This window comes from Misgurnus anguillicaudatus, chromosome 11, assembly GCF_027580225.2.
Source record: "Misgurnus anguillicaudatus chromosome 11, ASM2758022v2, whole genome shotgun sequence".
Taxonomy (NCBI): Eukaryota; Metazoa; Chordata; class Actinopteri; order Cypriniformes; family Cobitidae; genus Misgurnus; species Misgurnus anguillicaudatus.
Genome location: NC_073347.2, coordinates 3,302,100 through 3,315,165, shown reverse-complemented (window position 1 = coordinate 3,315,165; position 13,066 = coordinate 3,302,100). Strand labels below are relative to the sequence as shown.

The window sequence follows — 13,066 nt, the reverse complement described above, 5'->3', positions numbered from 1 at the left end:
GAGGATGTGGTTGCGTCTGCACAAAATGTTGGTTCAGACCAGATCAAGAAACTGACTGAATCCGTGAATGGAAGGCCCGTGACTGTCATCGAAAAGAAGGGTGGCCACACCGGTCACTGAGTTTATATATTTTTTATTGTTTTATTTTTTTGTAAATGTAGAGTTTGTTTATTATTCTCACTTTAACAGGTGAAAAAAAAACAAGTGAGATGGTAAAATCTTTGTTTTTCATTTAGTTGCCTAATACTTCTGCACACTAATAGTTGCCTAATAATGATGTACTAGAAATATTCTCTTAAGAAAGCCAAAATTCCACTTTTACTACTTAAATGTTCAGGTTTGAGGGTTTGTTAACATTTTGAATTGACCAAGAGCACTGCAGTTGTACAATAACAAAAGTAATCCTCAAAAATACAACTTGTATAATAATTCTGCACTCCCTGTACACTGCTACAGTAAACACTGATACAAAATAAAACACCTGCTATTATGTGAAGACTCAATGCTGTATGTATTTGTATCTAATGTGTTTATATACAGTACTGTACTGTACTCCCTTATTTTTAAATGTGGAATTAACTGATGTCACGTATTTTCTTTTTTGCGACTTGCTTTTCAATAGCTGGGCATTTGAAAATGATGTTGTGGGGGCACACAAAATATGATTAAAACCCATTATGGTACATATTTATTAGACCCACCATGAATAACCCAGTGTGAGGATAAAATGAAGAGGTGGCCTGATATATGAAGATATTCAATTATCTTGTTGTTGTTGTTAAGAGTTGACTATAAAAGCACAATACCAGTGCGTGCACCGTGGGAAAGTCAGTTGAGTGTTTGTATATGAAATAGACAACAAATTTGTGTTTTTAACTTTTTCAGGCATATGTTTAAAATGTCCAACAGTCCATAGTCTGACTTTTCAAAACAGCATTTTTTTAATCGACTCTTATAATATTGTTACTGGTTCTGAATGAGTGTTTGGTGACACATTAAGCTCGTCACGTGAATGTGGCACTTTCTCCTAAACATATTAAACAAATACATTTATTCAATATTGTTTTTGTTTTATGTAAAATCTTATCAAATTGCTTCTTATGCACTAAAAAGGGAGACATGAGCTGGGAATTTAGGAAATGATTTGCTTAATCATTAATCAACAACAAAATGTGCTTGAAGCATTAATAACTATTATAAACATGAATTAATAAGCAATTTGTGTATATATGTACTGTATTTTGTTTTGGAAAAAAAAACTTTTTTGTTATAAATAAACCAGCATATTTTTATCAGCATAATATTAGTTGTTTTGAACAGTTACTGTATTTATTGTTTACTTGCAGTTGCAATAAAGATTTTGGTTGGATGTGTATTTAAGAATTAGGATGTTTTGGAGGCAAAGTGAGCAAAGTCCTACACAGGATTAGATTGGTCTTCCTAGTGAAGTAGTAATGGAGCGTTCATAAAAATGTGTGTACTTTCTAACTGTTTAAACAAAACACAGAGAAATGCAAAACATTTACTTTATTGCAACAACACAATCCATGTCAACAAACATGTCATAATACAGAATAAAATAAGATTATATTTCTGATGCCCTTACATAAGGCACTTCAACCTAAACGTTTTGCTCCTGTTGGCAAGAAAACTGCTTCAATAGAAAAATACAGACAGCAAACATCATATGAAGAATTGAGGAAAACTACATTCACAGTGCGGTGTTATCTTTGGCGTAGATTCCAGCATCTTTAGCCATTGAATAGAAATGTCCATTTTCTTTGTTAAGCAATGCATTGGGCGAATCAAACTCCACTATTTTACCTGAATCCAAGACCATCACCCTGACAACAGAAGAGAAAGATGTTAAGTTTTCAGTTTCTAATATAAAATTCGTGTCATAGATGATTTGATTCGTAACTAATATCATCACAAGGATTATATCATTAGTAACATCCCCATTAGTATAACTACTAAAAAAAATTATGTTTATATAATGTTATAAATTAAAACACAGTTTTCCCAAATTCACACGTATAAAAAAGCATTATTTTATGATATCATTAATGATTTATGCAATATTTGTTATAAAGACAATGGTTTGGCATTTTTGTATGTATTTTTGAACATCAGTTCAGTTTTGATTTTTATAATTGTTTAGCTTTATGCAATAGTGATTCACCCGCCAGACATGAGACTCAAACCAATAACAGGTTTACAAACCCAACACTATAACCATTGGACCACAACTGGAAACTCAGAAGGGCATCTTAGGCACCCTGATCTAACGCAGTGATTTATGTATGTACTGTAGGTTATACTATCTATATGTAAAGTATTTTATTTGCTATTATAACCACAAGTTTGATGTTCAAATAATCACAAATTAAACAAGGAGGTGGTGTTAAGACACTGGACAAGAAAGTAAATGTTCTTGAAAATAACACCAACACATGAAAGATTAATGCATGACAGACAAGTAAAGTTTTAAATCATCCACTTAAACACAAAGCACATTCAACACCATGTTCATAAGTTATCGTGGTCTTGTAACAAAGAACATTTTGAATTTATCTCTTTTAACTAACCTTTTTTTGGTTAATCTGATGAAAGAAAGCAATAGCTATTTCCATATATACTACATGTGTTACAAACCTGTACCCATCGTTGTAACACTTTAAAAACACTTGAGATAGAAGATTCAATATCTTCAAGATCACAATGACCTCTTAAATGGTGTATCATCAAACAGTGAATGACTCACCCGCGAGCTGTCGAGTATGGTGTTGAGACGATGTGCGATTGTAAGTACAGTGCAGTGGGCAAACTCTTTCCTGATGGTGCTCTGAATGAGATCGTCTGTCTCCAGATCTACAGCTGCTGTAGCTTCATCCAGGATGAGTATCCGAGACTTCCTCAGCAGAGCCCGGGCTAAACACAACAGCTGTCTTTGACCAAGACTATTAGAAATAAATAAAGAAACTATGAAGATCTGGAAATGATATACTGACCATTTCATAAAATGTTATTTAAATCATTACTCAATACATAGACGCACACCACGACTATTAACAATAATTCATTCATACTTATAACTTATGTCCAATATAATTTTATTTTTCTCATCATTTTGTTCACAATACATTTTACAATGTGTTCTACCAAGTTGAGGAGTGAAGCAGAGCGTCATTAGAACCAAACGCAGGTCATTTGTGAGGCGGCTGGTTCTGACGTTCATGTCAATGTGTGTAATGAAAGCTACTTATTTTAAAGTCAAAATATTTAAAGTTTATAGTATAACTATTGTTTAACATATTTTATACTTATGTATATAACTCAAAAATACCCAAATGAAAATGAACCATGCTTTTACTATAGTAAAAGTGTAGTAACTATGCTTCTTTCATTGGACTAATAAAGTTAACATTTGTACAGCCACAGTATTACTACAAATACGCAAGAGGGTCAGTGTGGTTAAACTCCTCCCTCCCTCTCGCACGCAATGGATTGTGGGCAATATTAGCCGTTAGAGTGTGCATTGATCTGCACTTCGAATTCTAACCGGAAATAGTAGACCATCCGGGTATCTTTGGGATACTCATTTCCACAATAGAATGGAAATGAGGCTCCATGTGACATGCAGCTCCATGTGACATGCAGTTTGTAGCATGCAGTTACTTAAGAGAGTTATTGTTTTGAGACGATGATAAAATAATACTAAAGTGATATTGTTATTGAAATAAAAAGTCAAACAAAATGGCACCAAAGAAAATCAGCAATGCAGTTGAGGAAGAGTTGGAGGAGATTCGAAAATCCTTAAACTTCATGTCAGATGAGTTGAGCAAAGTTGCTAAACAACAAGTTATGCTACTTGACCTGATGGAAGAAGTTAAACAACTGAAGAATCTTGTAAAAGAGAAGGATAAGAAAATTGAAGGATTGGAGAGAAGGATTGATGATCTGGAACAATACACAAGAATGGAGGATTTAATTGTAAATGGATTGGAAACAACACACCGAATGTATGCCAGTACTGTGGCCAAGGATAAAGTTGGCGAAGACGCCCTGCCAGAGGAACTTCTAACACTGGAAATGCAAGTAATAAAGTTCTTTGAAAGTAAGAATATGAACATTCAGAGTGATAATGTTGTGGCCTGTCATACCCTTCCCCGAAGGAACAGCGGAGCAAAGCCTGTTATAGTTGTTCGGTTTGTGAATCGGAAACACAAAACTGAGTTACTTAGGCAAGCTAAAAAGTTGAAGGGTACAGGGGTGTATCTGAATGAACACCTTACAAAGAAGAACGCCGAAATTGCTAGATGCGCACGCATACTGAGGAAACAGAACAAGATACAGGCTACATGGACAAGGAATTGTAAAGTGATGATACGGTTAAATGGAACACCAGAAGAAGCCAAAGTGCTCACAATAAGAGAACTTAAAGAATTGGACCAGTACGTGTGACGGAAGTCTACTGTATGTGGAGAAATATTCGTGATAAATGACAATGATTGTGTTACAAGTGAAGACGTTGGAGTAATATCAAATGAACTCACTTACTACAAATGATGGACATTGAAAAGGATTTTTTGTTCCCATACACAGATATTGATGATGGGGAGTTTGTTACTATTCACAAGGACTGTGTGTCAGACTACTCACAAAATCAATACTGTAAGTACGAAAATTTGAATTTAAAGACTTTCAATCACACAGACTATAAAATGTATGATATTGAAAATGATATTGACCCGGAAAATCATTTTTACAATACAGTAAATATTAATTGCTGTGAGTATTATACAGAAGAACAATTTAATAAAAATGTGGATATGGAAGGGGCATTATCAATACTACATTTCAATAGTAGAAGTCTTTATAGAAACTTTGTTCAAATTAAGGATTACGTGTGTCAGTTTAACAAATTCAATGTGATAGCTGTGTCAGAGACTTGGCTTGATAATGAGAAAGTAGAAGATGTAGAATTGGAAGGATACAAATTGTTTACAATTAACAGAGTGAATAAAAAAGGAGGCGGTGTTGCTTTGTATGTTGACACAGCGTTAAGATGCAAATTGATTAAAAGTATGTCATTGACTATAGAAAATATCCTGGAATGCTTAACCATAGAAATTGAAATTGAAAGATCTAAAAACATAATTATTAGTTGTGTGTATAGAACACCAGGAACATGTATAGATACATTTATAAATAAAATAGTTGATATTCTTGAGAGAAAGAATGAGAACAAGATACAAATTATATGTGGAGACTTTAACATTGATTTGTTGAATCCAAAAGGACACAAGAGGACAACAGATTTTATTAATACAATGTATAGTACAGGTCTTTTTCCTGTGATTACAAAACCAAGTAGAATAACAACAGATACTGCTACATTGATAGATAATATATATACAAATGAAATTGAAGCGGAAATAGTAGGTGGATTATTTATAAATGATATGACAGATCATCTTCCGGTTTTTGCGATCTTTCAAAAATTATTTACAAAAATAAATGAAAATGGGACTAATAACTATATGATGATCAGACATAGAACGCCAGAATCCATTGCTGCCCTTGGGGAAGACTTACAGAAACAAAACTGGAGTGAGGTCTATGAGAATAAAGATCCTAATAGAGCCTATAATGCTTTTATGAACATACTAACTCGGCAATATGAAAAACATTGTTTGTCTAAGAAAATTGTAAAGAAGCGCAAAAATGATGATAAACCTTGGATTACTAAGGGAATAGAGAAGGCATGTAAAAAGAAAAATGCTTTATATAGGAAATTTATAATAACTAGAACCAAACAAGCTGAAGATAAATATAAGACATATAATTAATAAATAAATAAATTAATAAGCATTATAAGATTTAGTAAAAAAGATTATTATCAACAAATATTGGAAAGGTATAAGAGTAATACTCAAGCAACATGGAAAGTACTCAACAGTATAATTAAAAAGAAAACGATAAAGGTGGATTACCCAAATTATTTTGTAAATGATGAGTCAATAATTACAAATGAAGTGAAGGATATTGTCAATCAATTTAATGAGTATTATGTAAATATTGGATATAAATTAGCAAAAGAGATTGTGGAACAGCAAACTGGAAACAGGGTAGATGAAGTAAATATTTCTAGTAATAAATTTTCAATATTTCTTAGGGGAACTGATGAAATGGAAATAATAGACATTGTTAATAATTATAAAAACAAAACGTCTACTGATTGTAATGATATTGACATGTCATTATTAAAAAATATTATATTATACATAGTAAAACCATTTACATATATTTGCAATCAGTCATTTTTAACAGGCATATTTCCAAGTAACATGAAAATAGCCAAGGTAATCCCTATTTTTAAAAATGGTGATAGACATCTTTTTTCCAATTATAGACCAATTTCTCTGCTCTCCCAATTTTCAAAAATCTTAGAGAAATTATTTGTGTGCAGGCTTGATAATTTTATAGACAAACATAAAATATTGAGTGAACATCAGTATGGCTTTAGAGCAAATAGGTCGACCACAATGGCAGTGATGGAACTGGTAGAGGAGATTTCCACTTCTATGGATAATAATGAATATACTGTAGGGGTGTTCTTAGATTTAAAAAAAGCTTTCGACACTATTGATCACAGTTTATTAATGAGGAAATTGGAGAGATATGGTATAAGAGGAAAAGCCTTTTCTTGGTTAAGCAGTTACCTTGAGGATAGATATCGGTTTGTACAAATAAAAAATACTAAATCTGATCTAATGAAAGTTACAAGTGGTGTTCCACAAGGTTCGCTGTTAGGTCCCAAATTGTTTGTATTGTATATAGATGATATTTGTAAAGTGTCTAAAAAATTAAAAATGGTATTGTTTGCTGATTACACAAATTTATACTGTTCGGGGAAAAATTTGGAGCATCTCCTGAAAACAGTTAAAATTGAATTGATGGCTTTAAAAAGTTGGTTTGATGAAAATCGACTTTCATTGAATTTGACTAAAACAAAGTTCATAATATTCAGCAATCGACAAAGTAATATCAAAGCTAAAATTACGATTTGTAAGACGGAAATAGAAAGAGTATATGAATATAAATTTTTGGGTGTTACAATAGACCATAAATTAAGCTGGAAATCACATATAAACCATGTAAAAACAAAAATGTCTAAATCCATTGCGATATTAAATAGAATAAAACATATTTTAAATGAAAAAACATTATATACATTGTATTGTTCTCTCATAGTTCCATACATTACTTATTGTGTGGTGGTGTGGGGACATGCATATAAAACTAATACAAAACCAATATATATGTTACAAAAGAAAGCAATAAGGATTGTAAAACGGGCTGACTATTATGAACCAACAAATAAATTATTTATAAATTTACAAGCTTTAAAATTTTTTGATTTAGTTAACCTTTATACGGCACAGGTCATGTATAAAGTTTATAAGAATTTACTCCCAAATTGTGTACAGAGGATGTTCAAAATAAGAGAAAGTCATTATAATCTTAGAGGAATGCATATGTTTATAAAAGTAAGGGCAAGAACCAATACAAAAAACAGATGTATATCCGTTAAAGGAGTTAAACTATGGAATAATTGTGACAAGGAATTAAAATTGTGTACATCACTCACTACATTTAAGAAAATGTTTAAGAATAAGGTAATACATAACTACAAAAACTATATGAATAATTAAGTACGATATAATTGATATATATTTTTATTATAACTTTTTTATTTTATTTTTTTTTCTATTTGTTTTCTCATTGTGTACCTTTGTATTTATATCTTCATAAATTGTCTTATGTAACTGTATGTTTATTTTGAATATACCAGTTTTGCTTAATGCGTAATTATGTATAAAGGGTAGGCAAAATAAGCATAAGCTTCAGCCTGCACCTTTTTCGGTTGATATGTATGTATACATTTTGTTTGTTTTGGAATTATGTGTGAGGACCGAAATAAATTTTGTTGATTGTTGATGACAATACGATTTGGGACATACTAATTCTAGTTTCGCATACTATTTAGGACGGATAGTATGCAATTGGGACTCAGCACTGGTCTTGCAGTCTCTACTAATGAGCTGAAGATTTAAAGCAGGTGTGTCTAATGAGGGAGACATGCAAATTGTGCAGGTTTGAAAACCCCTGATCTACTACATGCCTAAGTGTAAATGTGTCATGTGATGTTTTCTCCAATTGTTTGTCACTTAGTCATCTATACTGTGCATGTGACCCGGTCTGTGTTTTTACAGTAAACCCACCTTAAATTCTCTCCCCCTTCTGCAACTTCATGTTCAAGTCTTGATGGTAAACTCGTTACAAAATCCTTCAGATGAGCCAACTCCAAAACCCTCCAAATCTCCTCATCCCTAAACTTCTCAAACGGATCCAGATTCATGCGCAGAGTTCCTGAGAAAAGCACTGGGTCCTGTAAACATGATTTAGCTCATTAATATTAGTATTATTCATATTCAATTTTTTTACTCAAAAGAGCTGCTACATTCTCTAAGATTATTTTTTTAGTATAATGTCATTTTCAGTCCACACATCAACTCTAGAAGATTTTGTTGGTTTATTTACATTAAAGGTGCCGTGTGTAATTTTTAGAAGGATCTCTTGACAAAAATGAAAAATAATATACAAAACTATATTATCAGTGGTGTATAAAGACCTTTCATAATGAACCATTATGCGTTTATTACCTTAGAATGAGATGTTTTTATCTACATACACAGAGGGTCCCCTTACATGGAAGTCGCCATTTTGAGCCGCCATGTTTCTACAGAAGCCCTTAACGGACAAGCTTTTTTACTAAGTTGTCTCCGATGATGACGACATGTTTGTCTGGTGGTGGCTACAGTAGCTTCTCTATGCATTTCAAAAGCAAGGGGTGAGCAGTGGACTGAGCCGTTGGTTGCAATTCACAACCTCACCACTAGATGCCGCTAAAATTTACACACTGCACCTTTAAATGTTTGTTAGAGACGTCTACTGTATGTAAACCTGAACCTGTACTTTAAAATGAAATATTAAGACAGTGCCTTAGTTACCTACAGTACAAACAATGTGTTTACTAAGTGCATACAGATAAAACATATGCCTGCATTATTTGCTAGTTTCTTGTCTCTTGTCTTCATCATGACCTTCACCTAAAAATTGAACATCATAACTTGGACATAACTGCATGTTACCAAATGTAGCAGAGCTGGGTAGTAACTGATTACATGTAAACTGAATAACATAATCAGATTTTAAAAATCTGATTTAAAAAATCAAGTACTTATAGTTCAATTGCATTACATTTTAAAATACAATTTCAATTACTATTTTGTTGTTACAGATTCCTTTACATCGATTAAGTTGCATATTACTTTCTTATTTTTCCTTAAGTTTTTCATTTTTTTATAACCTTACAAAAGCTTTTATAAGCCAACTGATCCAGTTTTAAGAATGACAGAGACAGACTTGACTCTGACCTGAAGCATAACCTTATCTTAATTAAAATGATGCCTACAGTACTATATATACTTGTGTCCTTCACACACCTGGGGAATGATGGTAAGTCTGCTTCTGAGATCATGGAGTCCCAAGGTAGAAATATCAATACCATCAATGAGGATTCGCCCATTTGCAGCCTCAATAATGCGAAACAAACAGTTGGTCAGACTAGATTTGCCTGCACCGGTCCGTCCAACAATACCGATCTGGGCAAAAAAAAAAAAAAGAAACATTAGCGATGATGCAGAATAATCAAGAATGAAACAAACTATCAGGATCTGTTTGATTTTTCACCTTCTCAGTGCTTTCAATGTCACATGTTATTCCATGAAGAATGAGATCCAGTTCAGGCCGGTATCGAACCTTATAGTTTTCAAAAGAAATCTTTCCAGCCGTCGGCCAACCGTCAGGAGGACGATGCTCTGTAATCCACCGAGCCTGGAGATGATATTCGATAGTATCGTATCACAGATAGAAGTCGTGATCTTTTTCAATCCTCTATTTCTCTTTATGGTGACTTGCCATTAATGCCACATACTAAGATCCAACGATCAGAAAACTGATGGTAGATTATACGTTTGTTCATGCAAATCTTATGGTTTTTAAATCAAGCTAATGAATAAGGATTGGAGATGGGTAAATCTTAAAAAAAAAAAACTTAAAAACATTAAGAAAACACTTTTTAGATTTTAGAAGAGTTATAAAACTTGGAAATTTAAGTAAACCACTTGAGGAGCTCAGATGCAAAAGCCGCTAAATGCCACCTGCATCAATAGTGAGAATGATATTTACCAAATGCTCTTGCCACACATTATATGTTCATCAAATACTTTTACTTCAAATCTGTTTAATCCCAGCCTCAGGCTGTTCAGAAATACAGAATCTTTTAAATGGCACACTTTTCATCAAAGACTTCTAAGCGATTGTGAAACGACCGTGACTCACAACTTGGGTCCCTTGTGAATACTTGGACCTGATTACAACCTGATTGTGACAGTCAAATTTTTCACAGCACAATTTGCAATGTTTCTAGTTGCATCTTTATTAATTTGGCAACTGTTTATTGTTATGTCTTGTCCAAAGAAGTACATTTTTTTAGAAGCAGAGTTTTTGCACTTAGAGGGTTTTGCAGCGAAAGACACTCAATGAAATCTAAGCATATTAAGCATAAGAGCCTGATAAAAATGCTCATTTACAAGAAAACATGTCAGATGCACTTAAAGGGCTTTGCATTGATTATAAAGCATGCAGATTATAAAGCTGTACCTCATTTTCGACCTCTGTGTACTCATTCACTCTTTCAACAGCAACAATATTGGTTTCCAGTTCTGATGTCATTCTCACTAACCAGTTTAACGTCTGAGTCACCTAAAGAGAATATGTGGCACATGCACATTATTGCAGAAATGTTTAATAAAAATGATGAAGATTATGTGAATGTCACCTAAAAGAAAATTTATTACATTTAAGGCATATGAGATGGACAGTCCAACCAGTCCGCTGTCCAAAGTGTCACGGGAGATGACGGCGAATAATGCGGCGAAAAACACCACCAGATTCCCCAGGGACTCCAAGCGTATGGCCAACCACCTAAAACCAACAAACATGATAAGACAAAAACAGTGTCTTCATACAAACCTTAATACTGAAGAAAAATCTCACCTATTTGAAACAATCCAAGGATAGACACTTTTCAGATTCTCATCAATGATGAGTTGGTTATGCTTTAGGAAACGTTCCTGGTGCCTGTATGCCCTGATCACAGAGAGACCTGAAACTGTTTCTCCGAAGTGTGAGTATATGGGTGATCGAGACACTGAGTCCAGTCGTCTGAGCTGTCTGGATGTGGCAACGTAGAACCTCTGAAACACAGCAAACCACACACGTCAACCTTAGTCAGACTTTAGCAGACAATAGCTGATATTTTGTATTTCTATTAAAGTAACAAAGCAGAATGTAAGTATTTTTGAGGGCTGTGAGAGATGTCCCATATATACAGTATTTATACATATATAAAACCCAGTTATCTTTTGGTTTCTTCACTATTAGCTGCTGCACTACCTGCACAAAGTAGTAGATGACAGCGATTGGAACCACAACTGCAGTGAAAAGTGGAGTAGCCAGACAGATAACAAACACAGTTGCTACAACTCCAATAAGACAAAGAATCCAGGATTTGAAGGACATGGGGATCAACTCATCCACTGTAAATATATCCTAAATAAAATGACACAGCAACATTTTAATGATCATTTTAGATTTTGATTTAATTTTCCATTAGCTTATTTTGATTCTGGGAAGTACAGAATGTTAATAAGCTTGTTAGGTTATTTTACAGTGTTATTCTATTGTTATATAATTATATAAAATATTAACAAAATTATCAGATTCTGGTCAAACTGATTTCAGGGTTAGAACACACAGGTATACCTTAGCAAAACGGTTGACTATGCGCCCTGAAGGTGTGGTATCAAAAAATACCATGGGTGCTCTCAGAATATTAGAGAGCAGACGTGTGTGTAGAATCCTGGATGCAGAAATGGATCCATTAGCTAGGAGTATTGTGGCTAAAAACACCAGGAAACCTAACAAAAACATGTCATCAGTCAGTCACTGAGGAAAATTCATGTCAGACAGACAAATTTGTTAGCATTTTAACCCACTGTGAAACAAAACCTACAATAAGTCATTTCAGTCATGATGACTCTCAGAACAGCATTCATCATGTTAATGCTAAATAAATAAATGTGTTTAGTCTTGGACTAAATCTGCTCATGGTACTTTTACGAAAACAAACATTCATGGTTCTGAATCTGACTGATTCTGACTGTGAAGTTCAGTACGGAGTGCCACAGGGCTCAGTGCTAGGTCCTCTTCCTTTTATCATCTACATGCTACCCCTGGGAGCTAAAATTATAAGACACAGGGTTAGTTTTCACTGCTATGCTGATTATAATATTTCTTCAAACCCAGACGAGACACATCAACTCACCTAAATGCACAGCTGATATTTAAAACTGGATGACTAGCAACTTTAAATCTTGCTAATGACCTATAAGGCCCTGAATGTTTCAGCTCTGCAGTACCCAAGCAAGCTTGTATATCATTATAGTTCGCTATGGTCTCCAAACTCCAGCCAGCTGATTATACCTAGAATTTCAAAAGCATGTGTGGTGGATAATTTTTTTCTATCTGGAACCCAATATTTGAACAATTTTTATATCTGACTTGTCAGGGCAAAGATGTTTAATGTCCATTTTTTGATAAACTAATAATATTTCAAACAAATTCTGTAATAAAAACTCAATTGGGTTGATTTTGTACAACTCGCAATGCTAACAACCTGAAAAATCAGGCGTACAAAATCAACCCAATTGTAATAGTAACGCTGTCACACAGACTGATATGTACTTTGCATATGCGGCAGCCTCTTCCTCCTCTCAGCTGGCTCATTACATACAGTAGCCATCCGAGCGTGTGCTTAATTTCCAAACATATTCATCTCACTTTACAACTTAAAATAATCGAAAAACTCGACATA

At 33.7% G+C, this 13,066-nt stretch overlaps 1 protein-coding gene across 2 annotated transcripts in view; it reads right to left on the bottom strand.

The window, feature by feature from the left end:
* Positions 1 to 1,512: 1,512 nt before the first annotated feature.
* Positions 1,513 to 13,066, bottom strand: part of abcc2 (ATP-binding cassette, sub-family C (CFTR/MRP), member 2) — a 38,953-nt gene continuing 27,399 nt past the window's right edge. The window contains exons 23-32 of one of the 2 annotated variants that reach the window (XM_073872822.1): positions 11,956 to 12,110; positions 11,587 to 11,742; positions 11,188 to 11,387; positions 10,989 to 11,115; positions 10,792 to 10,893; positions 9,820 to 9,963; positions 9,573 to 9,731; positions 8,289 to 8,455; positions 2,767 to 2,960; positions 1,513 to 1,845 (exon numbers count right to left, since the gene is read on the bottom strand). In XM_073872822.1, coding sequence (XP_073728923.1) covers positions 1,712 to 1,845; positions 2,767 to 2,960; positions 8,289 to 8,455; positions 9,573 to 9,731; positions 9,820 to 9,963; positions 10,792 to 10,893; positions 10,989 to 11,115; positions 11,188 to 11,387; positions 11,587 to 11,742; positions 11,956 to 12,110 — 1,538 coding nt within the window. In that variant the 3' untranslated portion in view covers positions 1,513 to 1,711. Of the gene's footprint in view, positions 1,846 to 2,766; positions 2,961 to 8,288; positions 8,456 to 9,572; positions 9,732 to 9,819; positions 9,964 to 10,008; positions 10,063 to 10,791; positions 10,894 to 10,988; positions 11,116 to 11,187; positions 11,388 to 11,586; positions 11,743 to 11,955; positions 12,111 to 13,066 lie in introns of those variants that run through there. The other variant, XM_073872823.1, reaches the window with a different exon arrangement.